This window comes from Atractosteus spatula, chromosome 1 (genome assembly GCF_055471065.1).
Source record: "Atractosteus spatula isolate fAtrSpa1 chromosome 1, fAtrSpa1.hap1, whole genome shotgun sequence".
Lineage (NCBI taxonomy): Eukaryota > Metazoa > Chordata > Actinopteri > Semionotiformes > Lepisosteidae > Atractosteus > Atractosteus spatula.
The window spans coordinates 73,734,001-73,753,621 of NC_142706.1; the positions used below are offsets into that span (position 1 = coordinate 73,734,001).

At 39.2% G+C, this 19,621-nt stretch overlaps 1 protein-coding gene across 1 annotated transcript; it reads right to left on the minus strand.

The window, feature by feature from the left end:
- Positions 1–380: 380 nt before the first annotated feature.
- On the minus strand, positions 381–16,280 carry aup1 (AUP1 lipid droplet regulating VLDL assembly factor). The gene is made up of 12 exons (XM_088919175.1): positions 16,108–16,280; positions 15,524–15,661; positions 11,658–11,808; positions 6,847–7,034; positions 6,149–6,221; positions 5,558–5,631; positions 4,834–4,900; positions 3,990–4,095; positions 3,480–3,629; positions 2,866–3,008; positions 2,384–2,472; positions 381–873 (listed from the first exon to the last, which is right to left on the minus strand). The coding sequence occupies exons 1-12, from the start codon at positions 16,146–16,148 to the stop codon at positions 822–824; spliced, it is 1,272 nt and encodes a 423-aa protein (XP_088775301.1). The 5' UTR covers positions 16,149–16,280; the 3' UTR covers positions 381–821.
- Positions 16,281–19,621: the final 3,341 nt, after the last annotated feature.

Below are 19,621 nucleotides of genomic sequence, written 5' to 3' on the forward strand. Positions count from 1 at the left end.
AACTTGTTGAAATTTGTGAATACACTGCCTATGCGATGGATCATGATCATCCCCAGGCCTCAGAAATAATCTACTCTGGACTTGACAGGAAACACCCGACACTCTGAGTAATAATCGGTAGTGACAATTACACTGCCTCTATAAACCAAGTCATGCACCACAGCACAGCTATTATTCAGTTAGGTACAGAACTTGTAAAAATATACTTTTTGCCATTAGAATAATTGTTAATATATGGGCCATAATGTAGCTTTGCACTACACAGATCAGCTAAATTCAGTGTACGGGGCCAATGAAACAGGGAACCTGGAGAGTAACTTCTTTCTGGTGGTACTTAAACACTGTGACACATGGAAAACACATTACACAGGATTACCTTCTTGCTTTCTTGAATGGCAGGATTTATTTAAAAGCCGATACCGTATGTTATTGCAATATTCGTATAACTGTAATGTAAGGAACCTACAGAAGTCTCAACCTTTCAAATTAAATAAGATGAATTCTGCTTTTACGATCTGCGAATCACTTTTAAACTTGTACAAAGTAATAAAAGATGCATCACTGTAACTGGATCTTAATACAAACCTTTACCAAAATAATTTTTCTTTGTAAAGAGAAATAATTAGAAAGAAGGTACATGCATGATTGCCGTGCAAAAGGCTTAAAAAACCTTCCATTTAAGTCTTTGAAAGTAAATCTTCTCCACACACCTGTTCCTGTAATATACATGAGTGTTTGCAGACACCAAGGCCCCTTGCCTGAGTTCAATACAATTCTGATAATAATGGCTGTTTCATCTGTTCTCTCTTCCCCGTGCAGCATCAGTGGGCTTTATCGGTGTCTTGATTCAGTCCATGCTTCTCAATGTAACGTCTAGTAAAAAACAAATGAAAACCTGATTAACGACTGCGTTCTAGGTTTTCAAATCATTTTAATTTGATACTCGGCCACTGCAATTAAAAGTTGCTCAAAGGAAGTAGAAAGGATCCCAAGGAGGAGAATACGGTTGCAATTATGGACAGATGACTGAGTTTAAAACGGCGAGAAGGCAACACCATCTGATTAAAACAATGTCAGGTTTTTGCAGTCTTATGTGAAGTGCACAGTCTAGCTTAAAGATTTGATCTCAACTAAGATGGCAGATTCCTAACCATCCATCCATTTTCTCTATAACTGCTTTATCCAGCTCGGGGTCGTGGCAGAGCTGGAGTCTATCCCAGCAAGCAAGTGGTGCAAGTGGGGATACACCCCAGACGCGACACCTGTCCACTGCAGGGCAAACAGACACTTTCCAAGAAGCCTTTTAACCTGCCAGTATACTGTACATGAACACAGCGGCTCCTGATGAGATTACTGAACTGTACCCCTACCACTGGCTCACACTGACATTGATTTTTCTCACACGGTTTGTCTGACTTTTTTTTTTTTAAGTGTTATTTAACTTGTTGCTGCTGCTGCTGCTGCTGTTCTGTGTTTGTTTTTGATGATGCCTTTAAAGTCTTTGCATTGGAGCATATATGCAAACAAGCATTTCATTGCACTTGTGCACGTTTTTTTTTCAGACAAAACTGAACTGAACAAGGAGAACATACAGACTCCACACAGCTGGCACCCCAGGAATTGAACTCGGGGATCTGGGGCTGCAAGGCAGCAATGCTACCCACTGTGCCACCATACTCCCAAACATTATAGAGAAATAAAAGCGGCACATTAGTGTCCTACAAAACACAGAGGTCGTGATGAAGACTGCTCAGGCTTGAATTTGGGTGGCCCTTCCAGCCTTCATGCCTCAGACAAGGACGTCTGGTCTGCTTACACGCAGGTTAGAAATTCCACAGTTACTGATGCTCATCAGTCCTGCGTGCATTTCAGGCCAGATAAGCAAACTCTTCAGTCAGGAACCAGAGCCAAGTTGATCATTTATTCTTTGATTCTACAACTTGCAAATGGTTACCCCAACCAGAGAAAGTGCAGGCCCCCCCCATCTAGTGAATGGCATGTCTAAAAAGGGTAGTCTAAATTTACCTTTCCTGTGCTTAAATCCATATCCTATTTTTATCTGGGCCAGAGTCTCTTGATATTACGCCCAATAAAGTTATATAAAACGATCCGGGGTGCATTTGTTCAGATGGCTGAGAAAAATCTGCCGTTGAAGAAGCATAACTGTGAAGCAAAAAAGGACTTTCCAGCACTTGCTTAAAATGAAACTCAAGGTGATCTCTACAAACAACTGTTTTGCACCTTAATTATTGTTTTACTGGCTCTATACAGGTGAAACCACCAATATCAGTAAATGACCATTTGGCAGTTAAAATGAATTCATCTCCCATTTTTTAGTCTAGTCTTCCATTTTTACCCGTCTTATGCAGTCTTTTAAATGTACCTTCTGGCGTAGTCATAGAGGGCCTCTTTTCTTTCCTGCAGAGACATGTGTCTGTCAGCTGGAGATTTCCCAAATGTTTTAGCAGTGGGCTGTCGGAAAATGGAAACAAGCATTAAATGAGAAACTGATTAATAATAAAACCTGATGTGTCATACTACAGGCCTAGCTACAGCACTCTTCTCAAATGTTTCTTATCAGTTAGATCAGATTTTCTTTAAAAAACCTTTACGAATGTCACCGCATGAAGCTTGTGAACCTCCAACACTATGAATTCCAGCTCATCCCTTGGTATTGAAAGCACAACTCTATACCGTGGGCTCTGCTTATAATAATACTCAGACAACTAACAAAAAAAACTGTCCAGACCTGCTGTAAACCAGTCAAACCCTTTTGTTTTCCAAATATGCCCCACAAAAGGAAAAAAAGGCACAAAGGCATTTGAATTAGGAACATTAGGAACCAAACCATCGCTTCCTCCTCACCTTCAAAGGCGGCCTGGGAGCCGTGACGCCGGAGCCGTGACTCCGGGTGGGCACAGAGCCTGACCCCCCCGCAGAATCTAGAACCAGCTCCTCCGCTCCCTCGAGCAGATTGGTGATCGTGGTGTCCACGCAGTTTGTCCGCACTGAAGGAGCACAGGGAAGCACATTGCAGGAGCCCACCACACAGGCAGAATCCATGGTTTGAGCAGGAAGCATTTACAAGACACGAGTTCTAAACAACTGGTATCCAAGGAACAAGGTAAAGTTATCAATAAGCAACGCAGCTGGTCAATCCAATCGGTGAAATTCAGGCGTTTTACACATTAATGCCTTGAAAAGATTTTTTTAATACTGAGCTTTATTGTTTTTATTTTGAATGACTATTTCAAGCATCTATTAACAGGGCGATCAGTCACTGCTTCTTTGTGAACTAGTAGTGATATTCCACCAGTGTGCAAAATGTATTTTTACACCTCATGATCCATCATAATGGAGTTCCCCCACACAAGATACTCATATTGCATGTGCCTCTACAGCATACTTAAGGAAAGTCAAAAATTTCCACTATATACATAAGTTCCAAGCACTAAAGAGGGGGAGGAATAGGGACACACCTAGGTCTCTCTTGATGATGCTGAATGGGACATCCGGAAGCACTTCTTTCACCTGCTGAATCATCTGGGCCAGCCTCACATCCTCCACCCCTGAGTTAGGAGCCATGAAGCTCACAGGACTGGCTCTGGGTCTAGCACCTAAAGACTGATCTGTGGAGAACGAGCAGCATGAGAAGCTGTATGTCTTACACACTTACACAAACTACCAAGACCGGCGGTATCATGTCTCACTACTTGTGCTTGTCCTTACCTCAATATGGCAGCACAGTTACACATAAAAGCAGACTGCCATCCACAGCTGAATTGGCTCTTAATTGACAATTTGCATACTTCAACTATGCGGTATCCCTTTGGGGACATTAGCACCGGCACCAAATGTCAGAGCTAGTCTTGCATTAAAAAGGCAAGGCCCACAAGCAGATTCCAGATTATCTCAAAGTGGCCTAATCCCACAGTACATCTTATTGACGTGCTTCATACAACTGCTATATACGACTTCTGGATACTTACTTGAATTTGTAGTTTGAGGCGCAACATGCCTTTTCCTCTTAATGAGCTCTGCTTTATCTGACCGCGTGATCTGCGTCGAGGCAACACCTAGCTCCTTAGATAACATCTAGGAAAGAAAAGCACATGTTTTTATTAGTTTAAAGAATCTGTTAGTCATTATGCTGATGTGTTCTTTATGTGCTGCTGCACAGTGCACGGGCATTTTACCACTCCAGTGGTCAGCATCTCACAAGGCTGTGAGTTAAACTTTGTTTATTCTATGAACACAGCTTTTGAAATAATTGTATGTCTCTACACTGGCCTTTGCGTGGTACCAATACCACAGTTGTGTAAAACATTAATCACAACCAAGTCCAAAACTTCCAAAACTAAATGCTTCTCTGCATTTTGTGTAGGCACTTTGTATAGGCAAATTTATCTGAAAAGTGTAGGCGTTGCTTTTAAAGACTACTTAGAAAATGGAGGGGTTTTCCAAAAAAATTAGTAATTGAAGCAGTGAAGCGTATCCCCAGATCTTACTTAAATGAAGAAGTTTGGAATCTGTTCTAACACAAATGTATAGATTTTATATATAGTCAATCAAAACCTACCTCTGGACCAAATCCCGGTATGTGTTAATAGCTGATCAGCATTACAACTTCAATACTGAAAATGCACGTTATGTTAAAATCTATTATAAAAAAATAGATTGGCTATTATAGCATTCTAATCCACTCTGCTTGCTTGAATATTTTCATGAATATATTATTTTCATTATATCATTATATTATTTTCTTCCATTGCTCTATTTGCTGTTCCACAGCGAAGAGAATATTGGTCAGAATTAGTGCTGAGCTGCAGTTACCTCCTGGACCTTATTAGCAAACTCTTGGCTCGTGTCGCTATCCTGTCGTGGCACCACTGGAAGCCACCTGTGGAAACGGGGAAAAAAAAGCACCAAAAGCACTGTCAATTTTATTGTTCTGATTAGTGCACCTACAGCAATTATTATAAAGTGCCATTTTTACTCATTGGCAAGATGCTTCACTACAAATAATCTTTAAACTGGTTAGTTTATTGAAAAGATGTTTGTGCTAGATATGTTCTACTGATTCATTGTAGTTTGGTTGTGTGAATTGTAGGAAATGTCAATGTGTTAAAAGCAATTTAATGTTATGAAACAGAGCTCTATTGTGTGTTTTATCTGCTGACAATACTTTGGTGTAAGTCTAAACCACTCCTCAGTAAATGTATAAACAACTCATTTTTAATTTCTAATAGGAATTTAATTCCTATATATAATATAGGAATCATATAACTATTTCTCAATTACTACAGCAACATCAAGGAACAATAAAGGTTTAATTCTAAAAACATTTTTCAAATTGCTATATGAGAAGTTAGGACTTTTTACACACCTGAAAAGCAGTAGTTTAATTACAATATCTGGCCACCCACCTTAACCATTCAAGCATTAAGTAATCACATAAACACTACTTGCTGCCAAACAAGGACATGTTAGGTGTACCAATTTATTTAATTGCCCACTATGCGTCACCCCACCAGCAAGAGACAGTAATAGATACTACCTTACTTGATACACTGTAAACGGGATGAAGAGCGTCCATAACAGCTCAAGAATCCAAGAGGACTCCTCAGTATTCTGCAGATCAATAAAGGTATCAAACTGTGTTAGCACATCACGGTATTTTGCAACCCTGTGCTAAAACATCTATTTTTACTACACACCCCAACCTCCACCCCCACTCTTAATCTTTATCTTAATCACACTGCAGTGTTAGCATCTAAACGTTAATTTGAAAACTCAAGACGAGGAGGTAAATGCATCAAAGCTCTGAAGAAGAGAAACCACTAATTTAAATACAGACAGAAATATTTGCACCAGATCTCACAACAAATCACAAGAAGGTAAGAAGGAAAACTTACTGCATTTACTGCCTCACATACAACAGAATCACAAATTCTAACCTAGACAATCCTGACTACAACGGGATAAAAAGAAACCATATGAATGTGTGGAACAAGAGCACAGAATAGAACCATCTCCGAATTCACAGAGGACATCAGAATGGGTCTTAGATCCTTGTCTATTAGGTGTTAATAATCTGGAATTCTTCAAGATCATTAAAATAAGCATTTACAGAATGAGTTAAAATTACCGCTGGTATGAATGGCCTCTTCACAATCAAAGCCACAGGCTGGACAGAATCTGTAACAGCGAAAGGCCAGGAGCTGAAACAAGAAGAAAGCACATTAAGCAGCCTGTGCAAGAAAAACTCAGAGGCTGCAGTGGCTTCTGGTGTCCTTCCAGCCTGAAACTCTCCCTTAAAGAAGAGATGCCGAGTGCTGGCTCAATTGAAGATTTTCACATTCAAAAATGCACTTTAATAAGGTAACAGTAACCTTTAAAATATTGTCAAACATCCTCAGCAACATCTAAAACATGGAGAAAAAAATGCTACAAAATTTACCTCAAGCACAATGTACCAATCTACAACTGAAAGAGTTAACACTTGGGAGCACTACTTTAATATTAATGCTCGGTGCGGTGGCTCTGTGGCTAAGAATCTGCGCCTGTGGCTGGAAGGTTGACGGTTCGAATCCCGCGGCCGGCAGAGGAATCCTACTCCGTTGGACCCCTGAGCAAGGCCCTTCACCCCAACTGCTCCAGGGGCGCTGTATAAATGGCTGACCCTGCGCTCTGACCCCCAGCTTCTCTCTCCCTGTCTGTGTGTCTCATGGAGAGCAAGCTGGGGTATGCGAAAAGACAAATTCCTAATACAAGAGATTCTATATGACTAATAAAGTGATCTTAATCTTACCAGATGATTCACCATCAATAGGAAGGGACATTTACCTGAATTTGAGGAGGCCTGTCCGGCCGTTGGTAGTTTCCTCCTCGGGGAACAGCAGCAGGGGCAGGTTGCCCTCAGTAGTACAGTACTGCTTCAGGCACTCGGCCATTTCTGAGCCGCTGGACATCATCCCCAGCTCCATGAATCCACGCGCCCAGCACACAAAACCAGGAGAGCCATCCAGCATGGGCTAAACAACCAAAGAAACCAAAATGTTACAATACCTCCGTTTCGATTACCCATGCATACGAGGGTGTGAACAAGTCATTTCAAAAGACGCTGGGGAGAGAATAAAATTATTCATTCTTCTTTATCATAAGGTCATAACACAGTAATATCTTTGCTTCCATAAATAGATAACCACTTTCAGCAAGTGTGACCCAAACGATCTTACTTTAAGGAGGAAACTGGAACATCTAAGGATGGAAATCCCTGTTTCCTGCCTGATATAAACTTAGCATACTTGTGTATTAAATATACAGAAAAAAAGAGCAGACTTTATCATAATAAAAAACCAAAGTTTTACTGTCATCTTATGTTACTCTTAAATTGCTAATTTAAATCCGTTATCTACCCAACATCTGTGCACTTAAATTATAATGTTTTCAACCACATAAAAGTAAAAGCAGAGGTCACGTTAACGTATATCTCCTCGTCTTTAAAACGCAAAAACGAAACCTTTTGCGCCCCCAACCATTAGAATTTGCATACAAGTCTAAAGCAATAACTCTTTGAGAAAGGTCAAAAAGTACAATGGGCTGGATTTTGGTTATTTCATGTTTGAGTCCAAATTGTTCTCATTTGAATAAGATTTATTTTCGGTTACAGCAATGCTAAGAATTATTTTCTATATTAAAAGGGTGAAATCTACTTGTACTTGCATATGCTATTGAAAGTAAAATACCAGGCACTAAGTCCCATATAAATTATATATTCATTAACATTACTATAAAATCTGTATACAAGTAGTCACATTAATGTATAGTATTTTTAAGCACACATTTCTAATATAAAATTTCAATGGTTACCTAAATATAGTGCACCCAGAAGCAAGCATATTAATAAGCTTACATTAAATATTAACTGAAAAAAAGAGCATATAATTGTTTATCCAAAGTATGCCATGTGAACTCTTCCACACTAATTACTTTTATGGTTTATCTGAACACCCTTTTCTGGATTTCAGCCTTTAATACACAAAAAAGGCAACACCCACACAGTTTCAAATAAAACGTTGGTTTCCGTTTTGGTTTCTAAATAATTAGGAGTGTTATTTCCACAACACCAAAGCGGAGGTGCTCCTTCCTTTTGGAGATGTGCTTCCAATGCAGTGCAATAACAGTGTTGAGCTTGGTCACTTTCAAACGCTTTCTCCACAATCGTTTCATTTCTGATTTTTTATTTTTACTACAGCTTTGTCATCTAGTTCTTGTAGCAGTGCATTCCCCTGCATGGTGTTCTGGCAACTGTCTCGTGCAATTAACATTTCCAATAAAAACAAACTTGATGATATGTCCATTAAAAATAATCACATATTACTTTTACATTAAAAATACCAACTAATCAAACCGTGTGATGTTTATGATTCTGAAGTTAAAAAACACTCATCCATCTTCACATTTATTAAAGGCTTGCTTGCGTTTCAGACTGCAGGTGTTCATTAAGTCTAGTGGCATATTTGCGTAACGTTAATGGTAATTTAACAGTATTTAAAGAGCATCAATAAATTTCCATAACGCAACTGCGATCGAGGGTACACTTCTGGGGGTTTTGCGAGTAAGCATTCTTTCCTTTCACAATTAATGCTGCAGGTTCATGCATCCTGCCAATCTGACCTCAGTGTAACTCAGCTTGAGCTGGGATACTGGGGCTAGATTTCAATGTCCTCGGCACACAATGATATACAAAGCAGCAAGTCTTTAAAACTGCACAAGGAAAGTTTTCCCCACCAAATTATCCCTTTTTGGTGTTTATTGGATATACGTACACTTATATTATTTAGAAATCCTTCAGGGATGTTTCCGTTTAAAAAATGAAAATCAAAAGCCCCAATGCTATACAAAATTAAAAACAAGCCCGAAACGTTACATTTAACACCAGCTATGCCTTTTCTTCTTCTCTGGATTTTAAAATCAAATTTACAAAACAAGCGCTCATGCAAAATTAAAACCTGCTGGCATGACGAGGGGTGTGTCTGTAAGGGTTAAAAACCAATGCAAAATTATTGCGCGATCTGTCCCCAGAAGCAGAGATCGACGTGGCTGATCTCCCTCATGAGGATAATCAACCGCACTTGCTTGCTTCCCAACAAAAAACTTCCTTGTGCTCATGTTACAGAACAGGTCTGCTGCAGCAGGATCACGAATTGAGACTGAAGGGGAACTGCAACGCCATTTTTGTATTTCAGGATTAGGAAAAAAATCAGCAATTGTAATGATAATATTGAACTCTGGCAAACAATCTATTCTGGAACTGAAACAGTTCAGTTTCTCTCTTCTGTATTAGTACAACAGATATCATTGAAACACACAGGGGCTGCACGAGACTCGAGTCAACATCATGATGAAGCCTGGATAAAGGCATCAGCCAAGCAAAGAACACAAGGCCCTAATGGCGTTCAGCTTAAAACAGAAAACTTGGTTGTACTTATTTTAAAAGGATAAAATGCACTATTCACAACCAGAATTACAACATAATGAAGATGAAGATAAATTAAATGTAACACAGTAGGCACTTAAGTTACTTCTGCACTTCAACAGATTAAATGGTGAAAGGAAGCATGCCCACATGTATAGTGGATACAGTGAATCTAAACCTCAAATCTTTTTTTGTACCCTGGTAGCTGTAAGTGACATTTCTTCAGTGAGACCTCAGCAACATGTTAAGCATTACAGTATCTCAGATCCCTATTATTAAACCTCCACAGGAAATATTTTAAGAAAAAACTCCCAGTCCACCATTTAACAAAGAGGACTTTGCCCTAATATCAAAAGACATCCTAAATTATACTTAATAAAAGGTCTAGTTCATCTTCTTAGGCAGTTTACTGCCTAATTACTGAAGATGATGATGAAATTTATTGAGTCATTTTGATTCGAAATGTTATCTGGAAAATGTACCTCACATGCAGACTTCCGTTCTTGGTTAAATCTGCTGATTGCATCGTTGACTGCTGGCCAATGAAAGAGCCGTTATTTTATTTTTCCAAGGTTAAAATGTCAAAGGAGGACAAGCGGTCAACCAGCAAAGGCTGAAAGCAGGTTCAGACCCACAGTCCAGACTCAAAACCTTCAAAACCCCGGAGACTTGATCGGCCACTCAGGTTGTGAGCAGCAAAGTCACATTTCATTCCAGATTTTTTATTCTAGTCAATATTAACCAAACACAAGCCCTTTCATATAAATGACATAATCTAGAAACTATTTATAAACCTTCATATGCTTTGCTGTTGTTGCTTGTTATGGGGCATATGTCCCTTTTAGCATTTTTAATCCATTTTAGCGGCTACACAGGGGTTTCAGGGTTTCAGTGGCCAATCTGAAATGAAATCGGGACAGAAGCCAGTGTGCAAGTTGTGCGCGTGTATGTGCTGGTGGGAGCAACTGTACTCAGCTGCACCTGCTGGTGCTTAAAGTTTCCTTTTAAATACGGTGAAGGAGACACCTGATGTATGGGGGAGATCTCCCAGGGATGACTGGCAGTAGAGATAAGAGCAGTCTCTCGGTTGAGAAGGCCGGAAGGGACTGGTTGCAACCAGTTTAGTTAGGCGAGAGGGGTGAGGGGAGATACATGGTAAAGTCTTCCTGTGGGTATTTCGAGTCACCATCAGAGAAACACGCTCCAAGGTATTGGAGAAATTTTTCCGCTTTCCCTTAAAAGACAGTCAGGAGCCCATCTCGGAAGTTAAAAGAACTATTTATTCCATGTGCATAGGAGCAAAAAAACATGGAGATGCTCGGTGTATTTTTCTCAATGTGCTTAAACTACAACAGTCCTTTTATACTTTTGTGTTATCTATCATGTGTCTCCCTGCTTAGCAGATTAGTAGCATTCCAGGACCACACTCATCTTCCTCTTCCTATTTGCCAACTTCTTTTCACACAACTGGCTACGTAGTTGCATAGCACGTCTCTATAATACACAGTCTAGAATAACATTACAGCCCTCGTGTCCCAGCACTCTTCCACTCCAGTTCAAACCAGTTCTGCATGTCCATCCTAAAAAATACTGCAGCGTCAGCAGAAAAATATGTAGCTTGTTCACAAAGACCCTCTCAACAGAGAAGATGTGATCCATATAGTTATGGAAAGGAAGGAGTATGGTTCCCCACTGGGTGAACTCCACAGGATAAAGGTTCTGGGTCTAGGCCTACGTTGTGCTGGCTGCAGCCAGGTTGGGTGGTCAGGAACCCCCATCAGCCATTCGAACAGACTGGGAGAGGAGCAGAGCAGCAAGCCAGACTGGGGAAAGGGACTGGGCTACAGTAAAGCATCCCTGGAGAAAGTGGGATCAGCCAGGAAGGGCTGGCTACAGATGAGGATAATCAGTTTCAAGGGTTGCTGGTTTAAGAAGAAGCAGGGAGAGAAGAGACGCGAGAGGAAGCACAGGAGTTTCAAGGTCGGGTTCGTGGGACTTTCAGACCCAGAGGGAGAATACCGGTGTGGTGCAATTGTGCTAAATGTGACAGAGGCGGCCACAAGGGATCTCTTAAGCATAAGTAAATGCATCAGAAATGTCATTTCTACACAACGGTTGAACGCCTTCACCCTCCATGCGTCATACAATAAAGCAGAAGAAGCATCGCGACACTTACCGTGTTGCAGGATGTTAGGAGGTTGATGATGTTGTGGTCAAACTGTGTCACATGATTAGAGATGTACAATTTCACATTTCTGTCCCTCAGACGAGGGTTGCTCTGTTTCACACACATACCCAGAACTGAGCACATGACACGCACAATAAATCTGAAAAAGAATCATTCAATAAGGCTGATTAAGAAGTGATATGAAAAAAAAATGCAACAGACAGAGCAATCACATTTTTTGCATAACTGATGTGTATCCAGAAAATCTAACTCACAGTCTAGCACATACAAACAGTGGACTTGCTTTGGTGTTTAATTAAGAACACTCGTGTGCTGTTGAGTCTGTCTGCAGCACTTTCCCCTTATGGAGTGGGCAAAAAAGCTGGCTTGCTATTTTCACTTTACTGAAGCTTTGATATTTTAAACAGCCAGCAATATGGCTGGGAGACCTGCTGAATCAATAAAAGTATTTCTATCTTTGATTAACATGGAAAAAAAACAACTAAACACGACATTTGTAATGCAGATAAAATCAACTACTTATCCTCTGGATGCAAAACCAACTAGATTTTTTGAGTGCTGTGTTCAGCAGTCTGTGCAATGAAGGATGTCTCAAGTTTACAATTAAATCGAGAAGTTATGCTAATCGGCTCACAGCAACAACTAAAAAACTGACAAAGCTAGACTTGATCTCAGCTGCTAAATCCAAAGTAACAAATCTGGAAGTCATCTTTGCTTCTGAACTGTGCTTTGAATTTCACATTAAATATCACCAAACTTTCCATCATCTGCACAATTTTGCCAATAATAAGTGATTTTCCGGTTTTGAAAAAAAATTAATTTCAAGCTATTCCACGTAGCCAATACAGAATGCAGAGGATAGACTGGTAGTATTTGTTATGATACACAGCTGACAAACAATTTTATAATTCTCTTGCTAGTACAGTTGAATGCCTTGGTTCCTGATTAAACGCAGTTCTTGATTTTATCAGACCAAATGTACTTGAAGATCTATTTATCTTGCTTGTTTTGTATTCTAAGGATAAATCTCATCAGGAAGAGAGATGCCACCTTTCGTTAGAATTAGCCTAGACAGCGAAACTCTTTAATCCCTTTCTTCAGAGCTTCACCAAATCATGTCTGCAAATAGTTTTTATAATACAGCCATTTTGTACTGAATTATTTGAAGACAGCAGTGAGGACTAGTAAGGCAGCAATGTGGAGGAGCATCTAGGGATCTGGTCTCGTCACTGGTAGGATGTGGGCTGAAATTCTAGGAGGGACACTCCTATTACACCTTTGAGAAAGGTACTTCATTCCAAATCGCTTCAATTAAATGGGCATAAATGAATGCCAAATTAAGTAATCCTAAAATTTGGTATTGTTTTCTAAATTTTCTGTTTTTATCACACTTTTTCTAATTTACATTGATTATTGTTTGAAGATGCATTTAAGAAACTCAAATCTTTAAAAAAATTAAAATAATTCATTAATTTAATTTTAATTAATTAGTACATTTAGTATAACTAAAACTGACTAGTTATTTATATTGTTAGAAAAAATGTAGTCTTGGACTCTTTCTTAGATATGGAGCTGTAACACATGGTTGATAGACTCAAAAACACAAACAGTAGGAACAGGTCACACATCAAAAGATCCTATCATTTTTTTTTCATCTTTCTTTACCACACTGCCTGCATTATTTCACAAGTGAGAGATAAAGAGGTGAAAGAAAGCTGTAAACACAACAATTAAGTTTGGACATACTGAGCATTTCAATGTCACACAATACAGTCAGGTCTGAGATGTCAGAATGTGAGAAAGTGTTGTATTGATTAAATCTTCCTGAAAGCGATGTGGAATCACCATCTATTAGAAAAAAGATGTACCGCTTTAAAAGAAAAATTAAAACCATTTGGTTATTAAGGACAATGTTAACTCTACTGAGTGATACAGGTATAAAAAATAATAAATCAGAATTTCTTTACAGTGGAGTCTGATATAAAAATGTGCCACTTTTACTTTTTTGAGAACCGGTCATGAATTGTTAATAAATAACTCTCCCCTCTTTCAATAAAAACACTCATTGCAAATTAATGTCTTGGTCCATATTTCATGTAATCTGTTAGTAATGCAAGTGAATTTGATCAAAGATGGAACAGTTCCAGTAAAGTGAAACTGAAGTCACTATGATATGGAGAGGGAAATTTGACTAAAACAAACCCTTGAACAGAAAAGTAAAATCACACGAGACACTGTGACGTCATTTCAACCTTGCTGATCGGTTTTTCAGCTAAGATTTGGATGATTCATCCTTGAAATACTAGCTAAAGCCAAGAATGTAAATGAAAAGAGCTTTATTGAACCAAAAAGAACTTAATAATAAAACCCTCAGAAAGCACAGAAAAAGGAAACTTGGCAAAATCTTTCCTCCACTCATTTCGGATGACAATCGAGAAATTCCTTTGAGTGAAAAAACTGACAATGTCACAAAACTGAGCAACTACTATGCAAGAGTCTTATATCTGTTAGCTTAAAAAAATTACTTCAAGCCTCCACTTTCTTCAACTGTGACTGTCATTAGTTCGGATGAGAAGGAAATGATCTGCGGACTGGCTATCAGCAGTGCAGAACCAAAACCCGGTTGTTTCCAGCCAGGGAGCTATAGGATGTCTTTTCGCCAAACTGCACTCCTGTTCCGTTTCTTTCTTCTGGGTTGGCAAGGTCAACGAAAGGCAGCCATCTCAGCGCTCAGATATCTGAGGAGTAAGCTTTTGCTATGAATTTAGGTAAATAACTGAAGGAATGCAAAAGACGGAGCTACGCTTTGAAAACAAAAATAATGAAAATAGCCCTTAAAGTTCAGTTCGTACAATGCACAGAGCACCAAAGAAAGGCTTTCTCCCTCAAAATATAGGACCCATAAAACACAATGACCAAGTATTATGGCACTAGCACCTACAGAATAAAATGTATCTATCTCGGCCAAAGATACGTAGGCCAAGATTGTCATTCTTGAATAATCTCACTCAAGTCTTTTGTGCTACACACAAAATCTAGTTCCCACAGAAGGCAGATTGTCCCTGATAAGAAAAATGAGCTGATCCTGTACTGAAGGGTCTGGGGGGAGGGGTTTGTTATTAAAATCAGTAAACTGAAACTACTTGTAGAAAGCAATACTAACTGATGAAACCTGCTGATGTAAATTGTGGGTGATGCTAAGCAGAAATAGGCCATTTTGTCCCCCAAAGAGATCCTAAGTAATTTTAAAATGAAGCTAACTGGTTATATCATTATTACAGTTTTCATCAGTGTTATCACAGTAATGAACAATTTGTTCTGGGGATATTTGTCATTACAATTCAGCTCATGAACTGCACCGACTTAAATCACAAAATGCAAATCTCCTGGCTTCACTCTATAATCACATACAGGAGAACATCAATCAACCAGAGATCCTATCAACCACAGCCTGTCATGTGGTTTTCCTACTCTAAATGAAGGCATTATCGTACATTCCTAAATTCTAGTAAACTTCCCTGGTATACTAAATCCTGTGGATGAGATGCATTTCAAACACTGTGTCTGTCTACATTTATGACTTTTCATACATTTACAGATACTAAAAAATGCTTATGGATGTTGGCCGCGACTTACCACTGATTACAAATGTACTGTATATCATCTTAGATAATCTCGGTTCCAAAATAAACCTGTTTTGCTCTGCATCAGAAAACATTCATAATCGCCCATTCATATCTTCGTCTTCATATACACACGCTTCGTCTTGCGTGTGGGTGCACCGTGTGAAAAATAGAAGGGTTTGTAAAAACAAAATTCTGATGTCTAGGTGTTCAGCGTCAATCTGTACTTACCTTCTGACTAGGCTGTCCGGCAGGGCACAACTCACTAAAAACACGTGCACACCGATAAATATCCTGAGCAGCAGCAAGCACAATCCTACTGGGGCGTACAAAAGAAAAACGAAGAGAAGCAGTCCATCGCGTGGCCACCTGTGTATTGAAATTATTGAAAGACAGAAGTGGTTAGAAAAAAGTTTGAAGCCATTATAATATCACGCGTATAAAATCATCTCCTCTTTGCGAATTCGATTATTTCACTTACGCATGGTCCAACGCTAAAAATAAATAGTATTATTTTGTTTCGATTAGACAACACGCTATATTATTTTTAATGAAAACACAACCTCACTCCCATAAATAATTAAGACTCGGTTCCTCATATGCATTGACTCAGTTCTTTGCCTCCGAAATTAGCACAGGCATTACATCAGTTAAGCCTTGTAAAGTAATGTTTCTGGAGCATTTCCAAATCGTATGTTCCTATACTGCTGGCACGTAAAGTCACCTCTAATTTAAGAAATAAGACGAGCTTAAGCAAATTCAACTTGACCACACGTTCGGCTTGCTTTGGTATTCCAAAATAAAAGTCGCATTACCTCTGGAAGTCAAACAGCTGTTCAATCCCTGGCGTTGCCATTATTTAATATTTCTGTAAACTAAATCCAGTGATGAAAGTCTAATTCCCCGCATGCTATTTTTATATTTTGTTTAACCTGCTGCTTTACTCTCAAAAGCCATCACCCCCCCTGCTAAAACGAGAGCCATGTTGAAAAAACGTAGCACGTTGTCATTGGTTGAAGGGACGTCACGTGAGGGCATGTACGAGTCGCAGAACAGGACAAACAGTATTTCATCTGAGACGCACCTTGTAACGAGACGCCTAACGACACCAGCCAATCTCTTGTCTGCGGAAAGGATGAGTAATTCTTTAGTGCGTTCATTTTTATGTTTATGGAGATACAGAAAATATACAATTGGGTACTCCAATTAGACCAGCAGGAGAGCAAAGCATTTGATACTTCAGCGAAAGCATAATCATTAACATGATTTTTAAACTAGAGGGGACCTTGTTTTGTGGTTCAATTCAATTCAATTCGAGCGTTATTGTCCCCTAGGAGAAATTTGTTTTACGGCACAGTCAAACACAACACAATGACAATACACATTATCAAAAGGGGAGATAATACAGCAGTGTTACAGGAGAAAGAAACAAGAGACAAGAGACAAGGTAGTTACTTTGCATTGTTTAAGACCGTGATTGCAGTGGGGATGAAAGATTTCCTGAGTGTGTTGGTTTTACACCTGGGGGCACAGAGGCGTCTCCCAGCTGGGAGAAGTGAATTCGCAATGGAGGGGGTGAGACACACACTCCCTGATGCTTTTGGCTTTCTTAGTCACCCTGTTTGTAAAAGATGCTCAAGTTGATTTGATTATTCCCAATTATTTTGCCACTTATATTCACTGATTTACCAGCCTATTACAGTTACCGGTACTCATGTTGCCACACCAACAAGTGAAGCAGGATGTGAAGACACTTTCAATGAATGACTTGTAGAAAAGTGTAAGAATAGTTTTATCCACCTTAAAGTACCTGAGTTTTCTAAGAAAGAAGAGTCCCTGTTGGCCTTTTTTATAGAACGTGTCACAACATTTGTCCCATTTTAGGTTATTGTCAATGACCAGACCCAAGTACTTATAGTCATCGACAATTTCAACAGGCTGGCCATCAATTGTAGTGGGTTGAGGAGGTGTGGTATTTTGTAGTTTAGGGAGAACTCATTGCAGCAGTTAGTAAAATCATTAAGAATGGGCCCATGATGGTATTCTGTGTCCTTTAATAAACTGGCCAGAGCTGTGTCATCAGCAAACTTCATGAGATGTCTATCTGTGTGTTTGCTTATGCAATCATTGGTGAACAAAATTAACGATGCAGCCTGGGTTTATTCAGCCTTAGATGCCTTTTGGGTGGAGTTTGAATGTTCTCTGTGCTTCCATGTGGTTTCCATGTCCATTTCCCAAAGAGACACTGACTAGGATAACTGGTGCCTGTAACCCAGAGCTGGTCCCACCCTGGTCCTGGAGTCTAGTGTGTCTGTAGGATTTTATTCAAACTGATCTAAATCAGATCATTATTGACTGAACTGGACCAACGCAATTCCTTATTTCAGATGACTAGGCGCCCTGTTCCAAGCCTTTAAGCTGCTACAGCTCCCCATTCGGAGGAATAACCGATTTTCCGATAAAGGACTTCAGTCCAGCAATTGTCTACACAACAGAAGCAACAAAGCCCCACAAAATAAAACAGTAGACAAGAGATTAAATACAAAAAAAAATTATCTTTTTATTTAAACCACGTTTTAGAAATCTTCCTCAAACTTTAAGTGAGGTGCGGGAGTATCCCAAAATGTGCAAATGAAAGCAGAAGTAATTAATTCTACAGGACCGATCGCTTTTCTACTTTTCAGCCAAGCAAGCGCCGACATAAAAGCGGGACTTTATTTTCCATCCAACACCCACAACATCTGGGATAACCTGCGACGGAACAAGTAAAGGTTTATTCCCTGCTGAAAGGAGAAGAAAAACATAACGTTTCGGCTGTGGAGCCCTCTTCGGTGATAGTGGGTTATCTGGGATAACCTGCTGCACCGTCGAGCAGTGTTGCGCCGACTGCGGGAGAACGGTGAGGGAGCTTAATCTGCTTCCGGAGTGTTCATTTTAGATTATGATATTTTCAATGATGATCTGATTTACTACCAAGTAACGGTAAATCGGTCGATTCATTTCAATACCGAGTAACACTAACAGGAATTTAAGAACGTGCCGATAGTAAATTATTTCTAAACATGAAACCTCACTAGCCCACCCCCATTCTACTTCACTCTATCCGTGCAATGGGTGAAAATCTGGATTTGTACCACCCTGTTTCTGAATCTTTCAGGTGCTTGCAGGCATTTGAAATGTTTTACAGTAAGTGCACATGAATTCTGAAACGTCATAAATCACCACTATTTTTTTTCCCCCGGAAATTAACATCTCGAAAAAACTGTTAAAACTCAAGTACCAGAGGAAAAAAAACCTAACAGCTAATCTCACGTACAAAATTGAATATTTTATTATATTTAAAAACCTTAAAATCTCTATTCTATCAGTTTTACTGCAAAGAGGACGTTGTTTTAAGGCTAACATTTTCAAAGAAAATTAAGTTTGGTCCATCGTTGTTTAATATAGTTCAAAATGCTCACATTAAAGAGAAAGAAAGGGTGCGCTTAACAGACCTAAACTCATTAAAAAAAAAAGATCAATTTGAAAAACCTAACTATACACGAACACACAAATATACACTTAAACAGATGCGTTTTTTGACAGATTGAAATAAAACAAGGTATGAATAATCGTGAGACCACAGCAAGAGAACAGTGTGTTAAAATCCTTTCCGTGAGTGACCAGGAGTACTGCTTATCCTTGAAAGGTCAGAGTTAAATCTCATCATTGGAGCTCATTATTAATCACTGTAACACTGTATTCCATGTGGGTGGGGTACTGTTAACACGTATGAGAAGTACTGCCTTAGGAAGTCAAGAAGGCAGGAAGTTCGTGATCTTCCAACTACGCAACAAAACCAATTACACGGTATTTTGTAATGAGTAACAATTAAGACAATGGGATTATTCAAGGAAATTAAGGGATGAACGAGAAACGTACTGAATCATTTAAGCATTACCACTTTTTGAGTCATGGCACTCAGTAACACGCTGCTTTTCTCGCTAATTCGACTCTTTTCATTCAGCCACTCGTAACGTTCACACAGAACTGCCGTGGGTTTCGAATTTCGTACGGCATTACAGTGCTAAGCAAACAGTATTATGTATTGTGTATTCAATTATCTGTAGGTCTATGCTCTGCTTTTTACTTGCAATAGGAGTCTCCAGCTCCGTTTCGATTATAAGGCTCTTCTTTTTAATTGATTACATAATTGCAATATTTCTGAACAGGTTCAGATGTATTTTGGTGGTAGCTGTACCTTTAATTGAGTAAGCAAATGCACACAAGAAAAAACGTGTTTGAAAAGAGAATATGAAAAATGCAATAAATGCTATGGTTTCCAGAACT

Bases quoted from the DNA above. Each gene is read 5' to 3' on its own strand.
- aup1 (XM_088919175.1), bottom strand. From the start codon at position 16,148: ATGGCAACGCCAGGGATTGAACAGCTGTTTGACTTCCAGAG. The intron at 7,035-11,657 runs GTAAGTGTCGCG...TTGGTTGTTTAG, and splicing joins TCCTAACATCCTGCAACACG to CCCATGCTGGATGGCTCTCC. The intron at 3,009-3,479 runs GTGTGTCCCTAT...GTGCTCCTTCAG, and splicing joins CATCATCAAGAGAGACCTAG to TGCGGACAAACTGCGTGGAC.